This window comes from Naegleria lovaniensis (assembly GCF_003324165.1).
Source record: "Naegleria lovaniensis strain ATCC 30569 chromosome Unknown tig049, whole genome shotgun sequence".
Taxonomy (NCBI): Eukaryota; Heterolobosea; class Eutetramitea; order Acrasida; family Naegleriidae; genus Naegleria; species Naegleria lovaniensis.
In genome coordinates this window covers 109567-130485 of record NW_025407871.1, presented here as the reverse complement: position 1 = coordinate 130485, position 20919 = coordinate 109567, and the positions used below count along the sequence as shown (strand labels likewise).

Sequence of the window (20919 nt, the reverse complement as noted above, 5' to 3'; positions counted from 1 at the left end):
AAGAGTTCGTTATAATTTTAACAAACTTGATGTTAAAACGACAAACATGAAAATTGAAGAAGGAAAAAAAAATTGTTACTGACCCAACGATTACAAGACTACTTGAGATTTCGTTGAGCGCTGATTTCACTTCTGCTTCCTATTGAACGTTACTAATTGCAATTTTCATTGTTCTTCATATTTTAGTTTTTGAATGAGCAACCAAGACAATACGGTAGTGGTCGGTCATGAGCCTTCTTCATCGTCATCATCATTGGCTCAGCACGTTATTGGAGATCATCATCATGAAGCAAGTAGCAGTAACCCTATTCATACTCCTCCTCCTCCATCGGCCACTACAGTAAATATTCCAATAAGCTCCCTTCGGAAACGAAAAAGTCAAACTTCTCAATTCTCGCCGAGTTTCCTCATTGAACACAATGATGATGAGGGAATGAATTATGAAGTTGCAGAGAGTGGAGCCGCCGACCATCATTCCACCGTCCTTGTTGAGCCTGCAACGAACCCGATTGATTCTCATAAAAACGTTGGAAACCACTTGTTTGGATTTAAACCTTGGAAAGGCATGTTAGGAGAACGAAGATTAGAAGAACGGAGTGAGCAGGTCAAACAATTATACATGTGGAACTCGAAGAGTAATTTACATCAAGTTCAAAAGAGTCGTTTTTTAAGCGTCGGAAATGTGTTGTACGGCTTGTTGATTGGTTGGTGGATGTTTTTAATTTACATGTTGGTTGGAGTGTTGAGTTGTGTGTTGATTGTTACCATACCGTATGGAAAGAAGTGTTTCAGTTTTGCGTTTTATTACTTGTATCCGTTTGGAAAATATATTGAGGTGATGAAAAATTATAGAAAGATTTATCATACGGATCATTCGTATCCAATTCCAGAGGAAGAGGGAGAACAACAATCGATGGTGCAGGTCTCTGTGGATGTGGAAAATTCAACAACAGACATTACTAATAAGGATGCTAATAATTATTATTCAACGTTCGAACAAAATGGACAAGATGAGTCAATTCAACAACATTTACTGACGAGCCAGTCTCAACCAAGTACTACCACTGCTACGAACACTACCAAATCAAGGAAAAAGAAGAGGGATGTCACATGCTTGGGAGTTTTGTCATTTAGTATTTGGATTATTTTCCTCGCTCCTATTTTAACTGTTTTTCACGCCATTTGCATGGTAATGACATGGTTTTCTATTGTTGGAATTCCGTCAAGCAAAATTCACATGGAGGCTATCAAAATTCTATTTAGAAACATTTTAGTGTTAAATGTCAATGATGAGTATCCTCCTCATGTGTCTTCAGAGATTATATTGTGCACTTTCCAAGCATCTAATATTTATTACTACAAACATAGCGTTTTTGGACTTAATGTAATATTGTTTAACATGCTGCCGTTCTCGGCAGTCTCAATCATTCTTGGATTTGCTTTTGGTGAGGAATTTGTGAAACACTACTCGTTGGTTATTTTCCCATTTTGTTTAATTTCAACGGTTCCCTTGGCTTATTTGATTGGAAAAGCAGTGGCTGCAATTTCGGCCCAAACAAACTTTTTGATAGGAGCAGTGCTGAATGCATTTTGTGGAAGTATTATTGAATTGATTTTGTACATTTTAGCACTTTGGAAGGATATGCACGATGTGGTAGTGACAGCTGTCACAGGTGCTTTATTAGCTGCAACGCTGTTGGTTCCCGTAAGTACTCGTTTGACAACATCTACGCCTTAATTGATGTTAATAACGGTATTACCAACAAAAGGGTCTGGCCATGGTAATTGGAGGTATTAAATTCAAACAACAGTTTTTTAACAGACAAGCAGCCAGCGTCTCCAGTGCTTTGCTTCTCATCAGTGTCGTGGCATCACTTCTCCCTTCATTATTCTACCAAATGTTTAGTACTCACTATGAGCTCAAATGTGGAGCTTGTGTGAACGCTGCAGTGAATCAAACTCAACTATTGGCTACCTCCAAGCTTCCAATAGTCACTAGTGTGAATGGTACTCCAATTTCGAATGGCACTTATGGACTCGTTTGTGAAGGTTGTAGCTACGTTGAAAAGGATCCCATGCAGGACGCTGTCTACACCGGTAGGGCCCTTCCTCTTGCATATGCCGTTGCGGGCATTCTTCCTGTGGCCTATCTCATTGGATTAATATTTTCACTCAAAGTATGTTTTACTACTAGTATAGTTCCTTACAACAAGTTCACACATTTTGTAATGAATGAATGAATGAATGAACAGACTCACAGATTTTTGATTGAAAGACCACCCGTCCCAGAGAACAAGGAAGATCTTGTTCATCATGAAGAAGAAAATGAAATTGGTGCAGTATGGCCTATATGGTTTTGTGTGGTGGTTCTTGTGGTGAGCACAATCATTTATTCACTGGTTGCAGAGGTGATGACCTCGAGTTTAGAACCTGCTTTTGATTTTCTTCATATCAATCCAATGTTTGCAGGTCTTACGTTCTTGAGCATTGTACCAAGGTATGTATAGATGTTGTTGTCTTTGAACGGACTCAATTGATTACTAATATTCATGTTACTTGAATATAGTTGTGCTGAATTTGTGAATGCTATTCAATTTGCCTTACAAAACAACATTTCTCTCGCTTTGGAAATTGGTAACACTGCGTCGATTCAAATTGCTCTCATTCAAATGCCTGTACTTGTGGTAGTGAGTGCCATTCTATTTGGTAGCAATGAGTCACGTGTGTTTAACTTGATGTTTCCTCAGCTCAATCTAGTTGCAATTTTCTTTTCCATTTTGGTTTTGAATTATGTTTGTTTGGACGGAAAGACTAATTACTTTCAAGGATCTGCATTGGTTATTGTTTACATTTTGTTGGTTGTCACTTTTTTCTTTGCATATTTCTAAGAACAATTTTGAGGTTTTGATTAAATTATAACAATTCGTTACAAAATTTTTAAAAAGAAAACCCCACTGAGCGTGTTGTACGGTGTTTGTTGACCTTCGGTGGTGTTTCTTAATTATGTAAAGAATTAATTGATTCCAACAGATGTGATACTGTAAAACAAACTCATCTTTGTGTTTCGCTCTTCTTGGAGCAGTGACGAGCATTGATCAGCTGAGAAGAATGTACCAAGCACGATCTCCCTCGCAACGCACAGCCGTGTTTGCTCAAGTACTCCTGTACTTATACATTGATGGAAAGCTTGCAGTTTACACAATATTGGTTAGGCCTTGCATATTCTTGCAATACGCAGCAATGTTTTAATTCTACTGAGATGGTAACACATGTAGTGGACAAAGAAATATTGGACGCGTATTTAAAATTATTGAAACATCATGTTATTGATTAGACAATTTTCTCTCCATGGCAGCCAAAAATTGAAGCGATTGCTTTTGTTGCTGGATCACTGTTTCAGGAGCATTCTCACCTGGCATGAAGGCCAAAGGTCCGTGCACCACAATATCCATATACCGAACAGCAATTTCCTCAACAATTGCTTTTTGAATCCAATCACTCGGATAACTTAATTGCATATACTCCTTGATGTCTAATTCTAATTCTTGGGAAAGCTTTTCATACAAGGCGGACCGGAGATCACGGAATTTCATTTGTCTTCCCACTAATTTATTAATCAAAGATAAGACCGAGGTGAGTGCAGCGATGAAAGGCTTTCCAACCATATTGTTCACCACAGCTGCTTCCATAAGGAAATAACTCACGGGATATCTACCTTTGCGTCCCCAAAGAAAATCACCTTCGGAAGAGAGTGAGAGGATGATGCCATCTTGTACTTGTGCTGAGAAGGTAACACCTAATCGGAGAGTTGGGGAAATGGTTCTTGGTTGAGACATTTCTTGTGTTGTGAATTTGTTTTGTGCAAAACCAAGATTTTATTTTACAGGGTAGAAAAATTCCCGAAATTTCTTGACTTCGTTTGTTGTTCTTGGGAACTGTATTTATATCGACTGAGGCAATTTGAAGGATGCAATACTTTAAAATCAAGCCTTAAACGAGACATAAGTTTATTGTTTGACCTTTTTCTGGGATGGTTGAGATGGCTTTATGTTTTCATCGTCATGATCCTCTACATCATCCGCTTCTCCATCCATGTCATAATCCGAAAATTCCACATCCTCATCGACCACTTCGACAGTCTTAATTTGCAAAGGTTGTTTGGCGGTTTTTTTTGATTCTTTTTCTTCATCGATATTGTTAGTACTCATTTCTTTTCTCTTCTTTGTGGATAATTCTTTCAGAGTTTCGACATTGCTGTTGTTGAGAGGCGTGAGTGCATTCATTTGATTCAAGGCATGTTCCAAAATGAAACTTTTTTGTTCCAAATATGAAATTCGCTTCAAATGTCTTTGACTGTACAGTGTAAGGGCATCCACTGATTTTTCATAAGCAATATCTACAAAGGATGGTTCCAATAAATCGAACATGGTCTTGAGCACAAGTTGTGCAATTTGAGAGAATTTTGAGTTAGAATTCCAATCAATGCAATATTGGAATAGATGCATTAATTGAAGTTTGGGCAATTCCAAAATAAGAGCATCTAGAACTTTCTTTTCATCGGTCTTGATGAGTTTCTCAATGGTACTGTAGGTGAGTTTTGGTCGGTCCAATTCAATGGCTTTTTTTAAAACATCTTTCATCTTTCCTTGTCTTTCTAAATTTCGAAGTTCTTGATCTTGCATGACAGATAAATCTACTTCTTTTCGTTGGTCTTCCTTAATTTCTTCAGTATTATCTTCCCAAATGTTAATCACAGAGTCTTCACCTCCAGTGATGAGTTGATTGGTTTTGTGATCCACTGCAATCGCCCAAATTCTGTCTTTATGAGCATCACCAAACACTTTGATACACTCTCCAGTCTTGATGACCCAAAGTCGAACCACACCATTGGCATCTGCAGAAATTAATTGTGAGCCGTTGTTCAAAAATTGCATTTTCAATACAGAGGTGTCATGACCTTCCAACACTTTCACACAATTTCCTGTTTTTAAGGACCAAATTCTAATGTTGTTGTCGCTGCATCCAGTAGCTAACACCTTGTCAACTGGAGAAAATTTAACACACCAAACAGCTCGCTTGTGAGGAAATTCAAAAACGACTTTTGATAAATCATTAGCATCCAACACTTTGGCCGTCTTATCGGCGCTTGCTGTAGCAATTAAAGAATCGTCTGGAGAAATTGCAATTTCGCTGACTGTTTTCTTATGACAATCAGCAGTAGTTCCCAACAAGTTGCAGTTGGAGAGTTGCCACTTTTTGATCACACCATCATCAGAAGCAGAGAATACAAAGAAGTCTTCAGAGTCATTCACTTTTCTCTTGTGATTTGAAACACAAACAGCTGTCACACCGCTCAAGTGACTTGTACCTACAGCCACTGGAGTGACGAAATCGTCACCATTGGTATTTCCATACTTTGAAACGTCCCATACTCGAACTGTTTTATCCTTAGAACCTGTCACCAAGTATCGTTGGTCTTTTTCTTTGGAGCGATCCATTGAAAGAACCATTTCAGTATGCCCAACAATTTCGAAAGGATCTTGATTGGCATCCTTTACATTCATTAGAATAACGTTTTCAGAGTTGGTGGCAATAGCTAACATATTTCGTGAGGTAAAAAGAGCCATATCAAGGACATCATCATTGAAACCTAGTCTTTGTCCTGTCTTTTCAAATAATAATCCAGAGGAGGCAATTTCTGTCACATCTTCTTTTTTGCCAAGTTTTTTCTTTAAATTAACTTTGTTGCTCTCGTCCTTTGTGATCTGTTTGAAAATGGCAAAATTAGAGTCTACAGTAACTGCAAAAATCTCAGAATCTGACAACTTAAACAGTTGAGAAAGTCCAATAATTGTCTTTTCTGGTATGTACTCGACTTTAACTCCGTCATCCAGTAAATCGTTATCTGACTTTTTCTTGGATTGTTTTTCTTGAGTTGATGGCTTGCGAATAGTGACCCTAATTAAATTGTTCTTTTTCTTCACAGGTGAGCAACCAACGAGCGTGAACGACTTTTCATCCGTTGTTTTAATTTCAGTTAAACTTGTCACATAATGTTTGATTGGAATTGTCTTTGAAAGAGTGAATGCATTGGAGGCCCAAGTGAATTGATAAAGAGATCCATAACCAGCTGTAAAGAGGAAAACAGGCCTACTCTCAGAATCGTTTTCCTCTTGTTTCAACAAAATCACTTCTCTAATGTCGTTTCTGTTATCATGAAGCTTTGCAATAATTTTGAAAGGTCGATTCTCATCTTCTTCATTACCAATTTGCACAATTTTCACACCATCCAATCCACATGAAGCTAACCACAAATTGTCAATCCATTTCATTAAATGTATTTGAGCTTGGTGATGTTTTCTAATGGTGAATAATAATTTAGTAAAGTTTTGTTGCTGAGTTGTATCTTCTTCTTGAACACCTGCTGTCAAGTAAATATCAATACTTCCATCTCCGTGAGCCATTGCCAAGAAAGTGTCATCAGGAGAGTAGGCTAAATGTATCACAGGAGATGCAACACCCACTCGGAGTGTTCTCAAAGCCTTCAACTGTTTCATGCTATAAATTGTTACTTGACCACTTTTACAACTCACAGCCAAGAATCTATCATCGGAGCTCAATGATATACAATTCACGTTTGAATCTGCCTGTATGGTGTATAATCGTTCTCCTGTTGAATACTCAACAATATTAATTTTGTCATCGGCACAACAAACATAAAATTGTTGAGAAATGTTTGAGAAGGCCACTTTGTTCTGTTGTACCTCTCCCGATTCATTCTTATAAACGAGGGATATGAACGGAGAAACATGAAAACTCTTTATCAGATGTTGAGATTTGTTGAGTAATTTTGTGCCCTGTTGAAAGTTGCTCATTTTTTTTGAATTCGTTTTTTTCTTTCAAAAAATTGAGATGATGAATGAGCTGTTAGAAGCTGGCTAACAACGTTATGAGTGCAGCCATTTCGGAAATGAGCATTCAATAATTCATTTGTGTATTTACATGTATGAAGGCAATCATGAAGAACCTCTTGAACAACTACAAGGCATAGGCCAAATAACAACTCCAGAAAAACCCAATAATGTTAAAGAAGAGAACTCGGAGCTCGGAAGGAACTGCCGACAACACAACAATGGTAGCAACCGGCCATAACATGTATCCACGGGTGAGAGTAGTCCAGAAATCTCGCTTAACGTTCATTAAGGCTTTTTCCACGGAGAAGGATCGTGTTTCAAGAAACGCTAAAACTGCAATGAATACAACATTGATGAATGGAGCATAGAACGCTTGATCAATCAGTGTTGGAATGATTGCAAACTTCTCCAATGTTCGATTGCATACAATAGGTCGCACAATCTTAATCATCTTGAGTTGTTCCATGATCTTATCCAACAGAATGTACCAATAATGAGAAAAGCCTGCACATACACCTCCCGTAATGGTAAAATTGAGAACATTGTTCCAATTCACTTTTGGCATTCCCTTGATGGCTTTTTGACTTACAACCGTCGCAAGGAATGAAATAAGAGAAGCAGTTAATGATTTCACCAACAGGGGAGGATAATGATCCAGCAAGTATTTATACATATCAAGAATTGCAAGAAGTGCATGGCTATCTTTCTTCCGACGAGATGATGAGAAAGAGGTTGCTTTGGTGGGTTGATCAAAAACAGGTTGGCTCTGTTCCTCCAGGGTTGTAGGTGATGAATCACTCTTTTCCATTTTTTCGCATTGATTTAAAATCAATAACATTCAAAAGTCAATTCATTGCTGTCTGCTGAGACGCTAGTTCCCATCAAAAATCACATGAACGATCCAATAAGGGAGCCAGCGATAATTTCAATCCATGTTCAAGAACAAAAAATGGCTCGAACACGAGGAGGTTCTCGTGTTGGCATGATGCAGCGACGTCCTCGTATCTATGAACACCCGAATAATTTTCAAAAGTTTAATGGATGGATTGAAAGAAATGATCAATCCAAGCACACTGATTTGCTCTCACATTATGCTCCATACAGCCATTGTTCAAAACTTGCACGATTATGGATTTTAAAAGATATTAACAACAAGTTGATCAACTCGGAAGAACAGATGAAAAACCAAACTTCGAATTCTGATACTGTAACAGAATGGGCAACAGAGGTGGCCTTACAAAAATTGCGAGAGCTTCCGATGGATGCAAAAGCCTACATTATTTGTTTTATATCTACCAATAGTTGGGTCACAAAATCGTACAATAATTTTACATCTATTTTAGAGCCAAAAAAGCAACTAGTGATAGATCCATGGTGGATGAGTTATTTAAAACACCGTGTCATTTGTCATGATGTCAAACAAGTTCTAGAAAATACCATTGCAACACGAATTTCACGCGAAGGATTAGATCTTTCAGATTACATCACGTACGGGACTAACAATAAGTACTATATGATATTAAGCTTGCTAGGAGCTCATCAAGAATTAATGACTCTTGGACGTATTGAACAAGGGTTTATTCCTTACTCGCAGGTAATCGTTGGATCTGAAGAAGACACAGAAGGGGAAATCTCCTATGCAGTCACCCTGCAAAGTGATGAAGATAATGAAAATCCCCCACAGGATGACTCTACAGTTGGTGAAGACGAGTTAATGGTTGATATTTTACAAAGCGAGAATCATGACGAGCTTGAAAAAGAACTAGTCACTTTAGCGACTGATTTTGGAATTGGAGCTCTTGCAAAACCTCCTTTAAGAAAATATCAAAATCAAGACCAATCCAATATTGCAAACGTATTAACAATACATCGTAACGCAATTGATCTGTACAGAAATGTCTACTATCAGAGCTATTATGGTGGCGCATTGACAAAACGCTACCATCGAGAGAATCAATATATTCATACCTTAACCGTTCCGTTAACAAGTCAGAATGTACATTTTATTGAAATTCTGTTTCAGAATTTGAAAGGTCTCAAGAATTTAACAATCTTGAGTTACTATCCAAGAGGTGTTTACACAATTTTTTCTCAATTGTTGAATCAACAATGCACGTTGTCAAATATCGAAAATTTGAAATTTGTCAATCTCAGTAGAGGATACATCAGTGGCGACATGTTTGAGAAATTGACAACTGTATGTAAAAGGATATCCAATCTACAGGTTGAAGGTTTTGGTACTTCTCGTTTTGTTGCACTTAAACGTCCAGAACATACCTTTGAAATGCATACAGAACCCATCAATGCTTCAATGCTAGATAGAATGATGCAGACATATGAAGGTATTGAACCCTATCAAGTTGACGGCTCAAGTTTGTTACGATCAATATTTATTGACGATGAACGATCCTTATTGGAAAAGAAAAGCATGATCGAGGTTATTTTGAAAAAGCATTCTTTAGAACACTTTAATTGGGCTCAAAATACTGATTTATACAGCAATACCATCTATTTACCACTTTTACAATATGCCCTCTACTTGAATAATCGATATTGGAAACGTAGTTTTGGAAAACAATGCACACCAGATTTTGCAATATCTTGTATTGAATATGGACATGACATTATGAATAACATGCTTGAGGTCATACCATTGTTACCCTCGGAACTCGCAGAACAAGTGATAAATGGATTCCTCAAAGACCGATTAATGAATGGACAATTCATTCTCACAGTCGAGCAATTTAGAGAATTGTTGTTAAACATTTTGGGAAATCAAATGATTGGAACGTTTCTGCCTGCATTTTCTACTTTAAGAGGTTTTGTGAAAGATGTCGATAAGCTATTTAAGAACTTCGAGGTCACTAAATTTGGTACTACCCGGCAGCTGAATTTATTTCATTATCTACTATTTGTACAAGCGCCGACCTTTATAATTGATTATTTAATAGATTATTTATCACCTGAAGATTTGCTTGAAATTACATCTGTTCCTGTACTTCTGCTAGCTATTCCCTCTTTAAGCATTTCTGACATTGGTATTGTGAAAATGATCAAAAAACAACCACTTATTCTTAATCAGAAAGCAAAGGGAACTAACCTCACTGCATTGCATCTAGCATGTAGCGACTGCAGACGATGGAGTTTAATACCTCTGTTAGTGAATGAATGTAATGAAGATGTTCACTCCAAAGACGCAAATGGAAATACACCATATGATTATGCTAAAAGCCAGTGTGACGGCTTTGAAAGAGTAATACCTGCATGCTTGAAACAATAGTGATGAGTCAACTCGAACTGATTGAATTTTTTTGGTTCCATAATTTATTTTTTAATTTATTAAAGAAATCAGATGTATGGTTCGCCTGTATTTAACCAAGGTAATCTTTTTGAGGTCAAAGTTGCTTCACTCAATGCGGTGAGGTAAAAGACCACAAAAGAAAAACGAGAGGTTTGTCCATGGAAGGCAATGAATCTAACCGAAACTGGTCATGGCTCATTATCAGACAACAACATTCATTGACGTGGAATTTTTCTGGCAGAAAATAGAACACAGTGGTAAACTGTTCTCCTCATTGAGTGCCTCTCATTCCCAAATGAAGAAATATAAGTATTTTCTACATTCGTGTTTTCATAAACGAATTCAAATCCCATCTTTTGGGCGACTTGTTTCAACTCTTCATAAGTAATATCTATGGAAAATCTATTTTCTCCCATTTCGTGGTAATGCCACAAAAGAGGGCCTAAATTAATCCAATATCCACCATCTTTTAACGAATGATAAATAGTGTTTAAGTAATCAAAGATGTTGGCAGCAGTGTCAATAAAAAAGCAAGTGGCAATGCAATCCCAAAACTCTCGTTGATTTTCTTTTCTGTAAACATCGACAAAATCGCCTGCAACCATAGAAAACTCAACACCATTAGGAAGTAACTTCCCTGGATTCACGTCAGGTACCTTAAACGAACATAGCTGATCGTTTCTCGAAAACAAGTCACTCATGTGTGTTACAAAGGGGAAAATCTCAAACTGTTCAAATTTTGCAATTCCTTCGACAACAATCTCCCTATAAGGATGATTCAAAATAAAGGCGCTTGCAAGAAGCATGTGAAAAGAAAACTCATTTCCTTGGCTATAATAACCAGCACGAGCAATTTCCCACGTTAATCTTCCAAGTCCTGCACCAGGTGTTAGCACCTTATACTTGTTGAGACTTCCATGAAGAGGTAGCAGTTTTTCAATCTCGTTTAGAATGAGTTGATAGCTATTTTGTCGTTCAATTTGTCCTGCCTCGCTCCAGTCTCTTACAAACTGTTTAACCGTGGAGGTAACCTTGTCATAATCTTCAGAACTCAACAGCGTAGCAATATCCTCAGTTCGATACATGTATGAAGGAACATTGACTTCCATTATTCGTGGTTTTAAATGATAAACTTGATAAAATCCTGCATCTTGATGGTCGGTGTTAAAAACAGCATGCTGTTCTAGATGATTATAGTCTTCACTCTCCAAGAACTGTGATGTATGTGACTCAATAATCTTCAAAATTAAATTTTCATAATTATTTCTAATGGCCATCTTCATGGACATGAATTTGTCAAATTGGTCTGGCAATGCTTCCGAAACAGTAATATGTTTTTTGATATCACCCAAACTTTGATTCCATACTCTATGGAAGAATTCAATCTTCTTGTCAAGAACATTAAAGTAATATCTTTCATATCTGGAAAACGCAATTAATACTTTTGAAAAAACAAAATCTTCAGTTTCAAAATCATCATCCTCTTCCGCATGATGATGTGAGTCATGATGATCATCATTATCATCATATAATACTTTAGACCCAGGAATCCAATTTGACCGATCCGACGATTGTTGTTGAGTTCTAATTCTGTCGTTGGCTAGTTCATCGCTAATAATATTATTATTCTGTTCATTCCAAGGATCCATCCTTTGTTCTTTTCGTTGGTGATTCATTTCCTTCATCAAGCCTTTCTCTTAAAAAACTCGGGCATCAATTTTGACCCATAACCCTTTCATTACTCAGCCGTACCACCTATGTTTTGTAAACTGGTGGATGAACTTGCAAAATTCAAAAAATTGAAAAAGGTCCCTCACGGTCCGACTGTGTCGAACTAGGGAAGTGTGAAAGATGATTTCCCACTTCCCAAATTTAATGTTTGTTGTCAACATAAAACAAACGCAGTTGGTACCTTGGTTTGGTGTTAGCCGCACCTACAGTAAAGCAACTACTTCCTTCCAGCTCCATTTCAATTCATTACGAATTCACCAAGCTTTTAAACTCGGGCTGAACCTGAAGACGCGCGTTAGCACTGAACTGCAGGAAGCGGATGAGAGCATGGTGTTGGAGACATGGTTGGCATTAACAAAAGTTTTTGGGTGTGACTTGTGTCAGATTATCGAAGCCAGTCTTTTAGACTCGGGGCTGAACCTGAAGAAGCGCGTTAGCACTTGACCGCAGGAAACCAATGAGAGCACTAGCTTGAGGGAATCTGACACACGTCACAGAATATATGCATCTCACTTTATATTCCACACGTATGGTATTGAAACCAACAATGTGAGTGGACATGTTTAGCGCATGCGCTGCATTTGAAAGTGGTGTTGGAACGAATTCCTTTTCTCTTACAAAATTCACATGGTTTGGGTTGTTGGGTCAACATTGGAAAATGTTGCAACGTTGAAATTTCCTTATACCGAGGTTGTCGATCACTAAGGCTGTAAATAATGGCAACCAAATGGCCTAATTGTTGAGGCTTTCGGTTATTGGGTCCCATATGGAAATATTGATATAATTTGTGAGAACCAACCACAAGTGTCTTCATCATTGCAAAAAACATGCATCGTTTCCAACTTCTATGTCTACTTCGAAAATGGTACAAATTCAATGCAGCGTCAAATGAATCAACACTTCCCATGTTCATGTTATAAAATCGTAAAATGTCACATCTTGGTGTTTTGTTAGACCCTTTGGCTTTGACACGTTCTAATTCTTCTCTTGGAATTGAAGTGGACCCAACAGACGCCATAAAATTACATTTACCAGAATCAAACACTGAGAGTGCTGCAAAAGCGTTATCATTTCTAACAATAAAGCTTTGATCTCCTTTCTGTTTGAGATCCGGTTGCAAATAATTGGAAAATATTTCGGAAGGCCGATTACTTTGGCAACTCAATACAAATTCAAAGTTATTTTGTTTCAATTGCTCTGCTAATGTCAAACTTCCGTAAAATTGATCAGTAATTATTGTGTACTTTCTTGTGTTGTAATCTGGAAGTTTCTTGGCCAAATCCATAACATAATCAACTACGGTAGTACTAAGGTTATGCTCATTATTTTTCCCTCTGTATAACCAAAACCAAACCGGCATCCCGAAACTGTCACATAGAATAAATAATTTTAAACCTGTGGCATGTGGTTTACCACGGACGTGTTGTCTTCCCTTAAACCGTCCTTTGAACAATATAATACATTCATCAACAACCCCAATATTACTTGGGATCCAACACTCATGAAGCAGGTTGCAAAACGTGTCTAATATCCAATCAATATCGTATGATATGCATTGATGAATTTCTCGAAAACGTTTCTTGGTCATTATGTTGCGAATTAATCCGTTCCCAAATAAATATTCCTCTTCCTTTGTCCAATAATGTGCCAACTCCGGCATTTTGATAAGCCCCATTGTAAAAGTAATCGCAAAATAATAGTTCAATTCCTGCAAGGTAACCTCAGGTTTTTTCAATTCAGCACATTTTAAATTAGTTTTTTCTAAAATATGCTTTTCCACCTCAGCCGTGTATAATTGTTTGAATAATTCAAAACTATTTCCGTTTGTAACTTTGTTTGACGGTTTGCCACATTCTTTGGTGATGTATGGATTACAGAATTCCGGTGCTTTTTTCCAGCCTTCAGGAATATAACCATGCTTGTCTTTGTTGTGGGAGAGGAGAGCTTTTTTGCTTGCAAATTTCTTATTACATTCTTCGCAAACAATACTTGATTTTTTCTTTTTTTTTTGATTTCTCAATTAATCTACTTGATGTCATTGATTTCTTTCTTTTCTTAGTTTCCTTGGTTTCGGCTGATGAATTATTGTTTGTAGATTTTTTCAATTTTTTAATGCTCCGTAGATTCCCTTCAAACTCATTTTGAGATGCGTTTGGATTAAGTGATGCGTAGAAGTTCATTATAGTTTGGACTAATTGTTGTTTGTTTCCTGATGTCCTAACATGATATTGTTTACATAATTCTTTTAAATTCTTGTTTGTGAGTTGTTGTAGCTCATCTTGTGACATTTTGATGATTTGTTGTTCCGATGATTTTGTTTGTTGAGTTTCACCCGAAGGTAGTTGTTGTGATGATTGTGGTAAAGTACTAGGTTCATTTTGTTGTGATGATTGTTGTGATGAGCAAAATGTGGCGCGTCCGTGTTGTTGTGGCCTGTTTGACTTGCTCATTTTTTCGTTATTTTCCAACAACACCAACGGCAACATTGATTCATAAATCTACTCACTCACCACATGTGTGATGAGTAAGGATGAAGTCATCGTTTAGTGTGAGCCTGTTGCAAACGGCTGACTCAAAATCCTACAATTAATTTGGATGCGGCTTTCCGAACCGTGACTCACGAAATACAAAAATAGACGTGGGAACTTGGCATTTTATTTTTAAATTTGCTGCTTTTTGATTGGATGCAGGAAAGAGATAATTCTCGTATTTTTTTCAAACCAAACGCACCCATTCCCAACACCAGCCTTCAACTTTGGCTTTTTATTCAATTAGCAATAACAAAAATGATGAGAATTCCTGCATGGCTTTCCGACTCGTTTCGAATGAAGACATACCAGGCTTATGGATCAACCATCTGATTACAAGTGTTCTCTTTCCTGTTCATTGATCGGAGAGGACATTATTTTTTTAGTGGCAGGTAGTATATTGCCCTTATTCATCCATAACAAATCATGAATGGCTTAATCAATGCTCATTAAGAAAATTCTCAAGAAGAAGAAACATCCCAACATCGTACTGGTTCTTCATCACTCCCACAAAATAATAATCGATTTCTTCCGACTGCAATTGAAAAAACTTGCATGGACAACCGTTCGAGGCATCGTTTAGGAGAGCATTGCAGTTGTTGAGAAGAAGAATCATCATCATTATTCGAACAGAATTCATATTCGCGAATAGTACCGTCTTTGGAACCAGTGAATATGGAATTTCCAAGAATTTGACAACAAGTAATGCTATCAGAATGATCTTTCAATGTTTGTAATGGAGTTTCTTGATAGATATTGAATACATGAACCATATTACCACTATCTCCACTGATTAAGGTTGAATTCTCAACATTAAAGCTCAAACAGCTCACATCTCCACAATGACCTTCATAACTTTTCAAAACTATCATTCCACGATTGAATGAACACGATCAACTCCTTTCAAAAGTATACTATCACTTACCTTGATAGGAATTATTTTCTTCATTTAAAGAGAGAGCTTGTAGTATTCCATTCTTTGCACCAACAAAGATCACTTGTTCATGGTTCAATATTCCAACTTGACAACAAAAAGGAGTTCCAAAATTTGTGGATATTGAGCTCACTTTGGATTGTTTGCTAGTATCATTGGTCATGACACCAAAGGATGAACCAATTCCATAATAATTGTTGGTATTCCCAAAAGAATGCTGTTGTCCACTCATGACACTATTTGAATAGTGAAAATGGTCATTTGAAAATCCAAAACTATTGACATTCGAGTGTTGTGTGCTGCTCGAGCTTGACATCTTTCTTAAATCCCAAATATTTAATTTCATGTCTTGTCCAACGCTGTAGATCACAAACTCATTTCCAAATTTGTAATTTTCATCACTCGTGGTATTCAAATCATTCCAACAAGTAACATCATGGACATCACTGACGTGGCTCACCATATGAACACATTCACTTCCGATCGGATTACGAGTATCCCAAATTCTATTCTCTCCGAAAATTTAAAATTTCAAAACAAATAATTCTTTTGAATTCCATACAAAATATCATGATGACTCACCTGACTGTATGATCTGCACCTCCAGAAATTATTAAATTATTATTATTCATCACACTTAGAGAATTAATGGTCGAGTCGTGACCCATCAACACTCGATCACAAAATCCTCTCACATGATCCCAAGTTCGAATGGTGTGATCATTGGATCCCGATATTGTCGTGTGTTTGTTGGGACATACAGCGAGAGATCGAACAAAGTCCTGGTGTCCATAGAGAAGAGTTTTAGTTTTCAGCATTCAATGAGTATTTAATGATGTCAGCGAACGTTATGCGAATTAATTTTTTAATAATAAATTTAATATTTATAGCAATTAAAAATGTGGAACGAAGCAAAAAGGTTCGTCGCTGATCACAAGGTATTCTTGTTATCCGCTGGTGCTGCAGGTTTGTGTTTCAGTTTTAACATGTCATCGATTAAATAAATCAATGTATCTAGGAATTGTTGCTTCAGCTGTAGCAGCCTATTTCTTGATCCCCAAATTTCACAGAAATTCAAAAACATCAAATCAACCAAATTCCACATCAAACGCTTCAAAACCATCATTACCAACAAATGATCCTTTAAAACCTTCGTCGGTACGTTTTGGATCTCTTTTTCATCAATGATTTATTTCTGAAATAATTGAAAGAATGAAGTAATACCACCACACGAAAAAACACCCGAGAAGGTTCTGAACTTTATCGAAGGATTTACAATTGGCATTGGTGGAGATGGTAAGTCATAATTACTGACCTTCAACATCTTTTGGAATTTCAACTGCTGTGATTGACTTTTGACAGCTGCTCAAGATCCCAACGGAGCATGTGAACGATCCATCCACTTAACCTTAGACGAATTCGAAGAAGCGTTTTCCGAGCTTCAAACTGGTTTTTCTAATGTGGATGTTACAAGCATCGAGAAAGGTCTTCAATCTCTTGGAAACGGAATTTCCCAACTGGCACAAGTCATGCAAAATTGTTACGTGAAAGAAACTGTAGATCGAATGAAAGAAATTGCACAATCATTACAATCTCCCAAAGGTATTCTTAAAATTACCTCTCACGAATTGGTCAATGTTTTACATCATGGATTTGATTTGGCTCATGATTTAAAGAGTGCTTCGGAGAGTTTTCATTCTAAGGATTACAAACAAGCGGGATTAGAGCTTGGAAAAATTGTATCCATCTTGTTAAAGCAATAATTCTCTCAAAAATGTTCTATTCTTCTAGTTGTTGTTCACTCCAAAAGAAGAATTGGATGAATTAAGGCCTAATTGGGAGCTCAAAGAACAGTTCTTGCGTATTTTTTAAAATCTAAAAAAAATTTACAATTCCTCTTAAAGTGGAACGTGTTTCCAGCTCACGATTGTGATTGGTTTTTTGTGTTCGGATTGAAAATATCTTGATCATCAAGAATTATATTGTTATTAATACTAATATTGTACTTTTGTATGATAAGCGAATTAAATCTAGATTAATCATGTCTTCAGAAGAGAACAGTACATCAACAGATGCAACATCATCAACACCAACCTACTGCTTTGAAGTAACACACTCAAAGAATGTATTTACAGTGGAACTGAGTGGAGATTCTACTTTAAAACAACTAAAGGAAGAAATTCAAAAAAAGACTCAAGTTCCGATTGGTCTGCAGAAATTATTATTCAAAACCAAGGAAAAGCCAAATTTAAAGGATGACGGAGCAAAGATCAAAGATTTAGGATTGGTTCATGCTCCAAAATTTAAAATATTATTGATGGGATCAACATTGGAGCAAATTATTGAAGCCTCTTCAAGTAAGCCAAAGAGAACCACCTCCTCGTCACAATCCAATGAACCATCATCCCCAGTCACTTTGAAAATTTCTCAATTACCAGTAAGTTTGTGTAATAGTCTCGAGATTTCATGATTCAGAAGGAATTTGTACCATCTTTTTGCACTTCTTGACATTTCATGAATTTTACTTGAAAAGGAACACAAAAAATATATTGACAAGGGTGTTCCTGAACATGCTGAAAAAGGAGACAAAAGCAAGGATGTATGTTTCGTAATATTTCTTTTTCTAACCTTTGAAATTGCTAACATGAACAGCTTGCAGTCACACAACCAATTAATGGCATTTTGAATAATAGAGGTGAAGAGATTAGATTCACATTCAAACAAGATTTACGTGAATTGTGGATTCAATCCAAGTCGAACACTGAAAAGATTCCTTACGCTGCAATTAGATATATTGATACTGAGCCCATTCACTCGAATGCAGATTATCATATTATGGGATTCCAAATCGGTCAATCAACCACCAATAAGCTTTGGTTCTACTATGTGCCTGCACAATATGTGCGATGGATCAAATACACCATTTCTGGGCTAAATGACTTTCCTTTCTTCAACTAGAAATATTGACCTATTGTACTCATAATCCAGATTTCACTAGTTTTGATAAGAAACTTGACTGGATAGAAGATAAATTATTTTATTAATGTTAAACATCAACAATTTTGTGGTTGTATCCATTCAAAGCAACATAATTTTCGTTGCGAGAGCCGATGGAACCTTCCAATACAAAATCTGGAATGCCAAAGCCATCAACCAAGGATAAGCAACAGTGAGTCACATTTGACACCAATTGTTCTCTCAATCTCTTCAATGCCTTGGATTTAGTGGCACCAATCACCTTCTTTTCAAGGAAGAATGGATCATTGATAATAATGCTCATGGCGAAAATGCAACTCAAAGTATGCATAGCTTTGTAAATGTTGCTATGAGAGCCCAATGTTGTCTTTAAATATTCTACCTTTTCAAAGAAAATCTTTGCAATAATCTTGTCACAGTAAGCTTTACCACATTGAAGGCTATGTGTTGAACAAAGATTATGTGCTGCAAATTGTGCTTCTCCATTAGACATGTGTTGTTCAATCTTGAATTTTTGAGAAGTCTTGTGCATTTTAGCGGCCAAAGTATGGACAAGTCTGTTTTCTCTGAATTGCAAAGCTCCTAATAAGAATTCTTTTGACAACAAATGCTCCTCATTGGTATTGGCATAATGTTTCAATAATCCGTCTCTCCACAAATCATTGATCTTTTCTTTTCCAAGAATGTACAATGCATTGGCTGCGTTCAATCCAGGTCCCAAAACAGTAGTCAACAAACTCTTGTCTTTGGAAGGAGCAAATTGTTTTGCATATTCAGAGAGCAAGACACCAGAGATTTGATAAAGAAGCAAATGATTATCACCATCCTATAAAGAAAATAAATCCAAAGAATTTCACACTTGTTAAAAAACATACCAACGTGACATTTGCTTCACTATCTACTCTCAATATTGGTAATAAATTTCTGGTGAGGTAACCTTGACCACCACAAGCCTCTCTACATTCTTGAATGATGGCAAGATTTCTCCAGCTGATCTGAACTTTGGAAGCTGAAGCAAGTAAGTGAACAGTTTTAAGAAGATCATCTCTATTTCCACCAATCATGTACTCTTCATACTTCTTCATACAGAAAGAAGCAAAGAAGTGATAAGCATATGCTTCAGCTACAAGTGGCATCAATCTCATTTGATGAGTCTTGTATTTGATGAGTGGCCATTCTTCTTCATTTTTAGATTTTGTCTTATCTTTGGGTGGTGGTGGACCAAATTGAACTCTTCTATGGGCATATCGAATAGCAGTAGTTAATGACATTTGAAGAGCATTGCAACATCCAGTTCCAACACCCAAACGAGCTTGTAAAAGTGCTCCAATATGTTTAGCAAATCTTACATTATCATTCTTGATCGAAGTCTCATATTTACCATCCTTAATTTGTGCATATCTGGAGAGTAAGTGATCGATTGGAATTCTATAGTTATTAAAAGCAACCATTCCATTGTCAATACCATTCAGACCCATCTTGATTCCAACATCTCTCACAAGAATACCGTCATAAACTTTCATTGTGGATGGATCTCTCATTGGAACAACAAATGCATGAACACCATGATTCACACCATCGACAATACACTGAGCAAATAAAACTCCTTTCGTGGCAGATTTGTAAGCATTACCAATCCAATACTTTTGTGCTCCCTCGTCAGGTGTATAAAGTACAAATTCATTTCTTGCTCTGTCATAGGTGGCAGTGACACCAAGTTTTCGAACATTACTTGCGTGTGTCAATTCAGACATTAAGAAACATCCAAGACGTTCAGAAAAATCACTTTTTGGTCCTAACCATCTCTCTAATTGTTCACTGGTTCCCAAGTGTGCAATACAAGCACCAAATAAATTGAAATGCACCGACAACTTGACCAAAGTACTTGCATCGGTTGGAATTGAATTCATAAACACTGAAATTTTGAGTGGATCTTTGAGAATGTCATATGGAGAGACAAATTTCTCTTTCAGAATTCGAATGGCTCGATCATGACTCTTTTGTCTTGCATCGTCCAAAGACATGTCATATCCTGAAAATATCTTGTAATAATCGGCATGTTGTTGGAAATAGGTGAAGAGAGTCTGACGCAATTCTCTATAATCTCCACGTATGATTGTGTTGGCAAGTTGTTCTGTTTCCGAGTCGGTTAAAGTCAATGGAGTTGAAGAATTTAGGCTGTTAGTGTTGAAGGAGCCTCCTTGGATCGGGGTGGCACTCAACATTCCCTTCCCAAGAGCAGCCGTTTCATTCATGGCAAGCCAACCATGATGATCCAATGATGAAGATGGGTATAACTGAATATTGTTGTGATCAGTAGTAGTGGCAATATTCAAATGGTTGGCCAATACATTCAAACGGCGAAGTTGCTGTGTATCGTTATTGCTGTTGATCCACATTTTTTCTCCTGAGGTTGCTGATGAGAAGAAGATTATTCCGAAGAGGACGGACCAATCAGTGTACCAGCTTAATCGTTGTCAAAATTAATAAAATATCATTGTCATTGTAACCATGGAATTGAATGTACATTCATGC

The 20919-nt window shown here is 36.9% G+C and overlaps 11 protein-coding genes across 11 annotated transcripts; 4 read left to right on the top strand and 7 right to left on the bottom strand.

Moving 5' to 3' along the window:
* Positions 1-193: 193 nt before the first annotated feature.
* On the top strand, positions 194-2888 carry C9374_011626 (uncharacterized protein; the record flags this gene model as incomplete). The annotated part of the gene is made up of 4 exons (XM_044687302.1): positions 194-1705; positions 1770-2177; positions 2253-2497; positions 2567-2888. 4 exons carry the CDS (start codon positions 194-196, stop codon positions 2886-2888), a joined length of 2487 nt encoding a protein of 828 aa, XP_044543135.1.
* Positions 2889-3323: 435 nt separating this feature from the next.
* C9374_011625 (uncharacterized protein) lies at positions 3324-3836 on the bottom strand (the record flags this gene model as incomplete). The annotated part of the gene is made up of 1 exon (XM_044687301.1): positions 3324-3836. One exon carries the CDS (start codon positions 3834-3836, stop codon positions 3324-3326), a length of 513 nt encoding a protein of 170 aa, XP_044543134.1.
* A 171-nt stretch (positions 3837-4007) lies between these two features.
* On the bottom strand, positions 4008-6875 carry C9374_011624 (uncharacterized protein; the record flags this gene model as incomplete). The annotated part of the gene is made up of 1 exon (XM_044687300.1): positions 4008-6875. One exon carries the CDS (start codon positions 6873-6875, stop codon positions 4008-4010), a length of 2868 nt encoding a protein of 955 aa, XP_044543133.1.
* Positions 6876-7038: 163 nt separating this feature from the next.
* Positions 7039-7722, bottom strand: C9374_011623 (uncharacterized protein; the record flags this gene model as incomplete). The annotated part of the gene is made up of 1 exon (XM_044687299.1): positions 7039-7722. One exon carries the CDS (start codon positions 7720-7722, stop codon positions 7039-7041), a length of 684 nt encoding a protein of 227 aa, XP_044543132.1.
* Positions 7723-7863: 141 nt separating this feature from the next.
* Positions 7864-10194, top strand: C9374_011622 (uncharacterized protein; the record flags this gene model as incomplete). The annotated part of the gene is made up of 1 exon (XM_044687298.1): positions 7864-10194. The coding sequence occupies one exon, from the start codon at positions 7864-7866 to the stop codon at positions 10192-10194; it is 2331 nt and encodes a 776-aa protein (XP_044543131.1).
* A 236-nt stretch (positions 10195-10430) lies between these two features.
* On the bottom strand, positions 10431-11864 carry C9374_011621 (uncharacterized protein; the record flags this gene model as incomplete). The annotated part of the gene is made up of 1 exon (XM_044687297.1): positions 10431-11864. One exon carries the CDS (start codon positions 11862-11864, stop codon positions 10431-10433), a length of 1434 nt encoding a protein of 477 aa, XP_044543130.1.
* Positions 11865-12460: 596 nt separating this feature from the next.
* On the bottom strand, positions 12461-14396 carry C9374_011620 (uncharacterized protein; the record flags this gene model as incomplete). Its single annotated transcript, XM_044687296.1, has 2 exons — positions 12461-13869; positions 13976-14396. The coding sequence occupies 2 exons, from the start codon at positions 14394-14396 to the stop codon at positions 12461-12463; spliced, it is 1830 nt and encodes a 609-aa protein (XP_044543129.1).
* Positions 14397-14935: 539 nt separating this feature from the next.
* On the bottom strand, positions 14936-16226 carry C9374_011619 (uncharacterized protein; the record flags this gene model as incomplete). The annotated part of the gene is made up of 3 exons (XM_044687295.1): positions 14936-15339; positions 15400-15914; positions 15991-16226. 3 exons carry the CDS (start codon positions 16224-16226, stop codon positions 14936-14938), a joined length of 1155 nt encoding a protein of 384 aa, XP_044543128.1.
* An 81-nt stretch (positions 16227-16307) lies between these two features.
* On the top strand, positions 16308-17171 carry C9374_011618 (uncharacterized protein; the record flags this gene model as incomplete). Its single annotated transcript, XM_044687293.1, has 4 exons — positions 16308-16374; positions 16427-16566; positions 16620-16704; positions 16771-17171. The coding sequence occupies 4 exons, from the start codon at positions 16308-16310 to the stop codon at positions 17169-17171; spliced, it is 693 nt and encodes a 230-aa protein (XP_044543127.1).
* Positions 17172-17449: 278 nt separating this feature from the next.
* C9374_011617 (uncharacterized protein) lies at positions 17450-18366 on the top strand (the record flags this gene model as incomplete). The annotated part of the gene is made up of 3 exons (XM_044687292.1): positions 17450-17845; positions 17942-18007; positions 18061-18366. 3 exons carry the CDS (start codon positions 17450-17452, stop codon positions 18364-18366), a joined length of 768 nt encoding a protein of 255 aa, XP_044543126.1.
* An 88-nt stretch (positions 18367-18454) lies between these two features.
* C9374_011616 (uncharacterized protein) lies at positions 18455-20783 on the bottom strand (the record flags this gene model as incomplete). Its single annotated transcript, XM_044687291.1, has 2 exons — positions 18455-19210; positions 19260-20783. 2 exons carry the CDS (start codon positions 20781-20783, stop codon positions 18455-18457), a joined length of 2280 nt encoding a protein of 759 aa, XP_044543125.1.
* Positions 20784-20919: the final 136 nt, after the last annotated feature.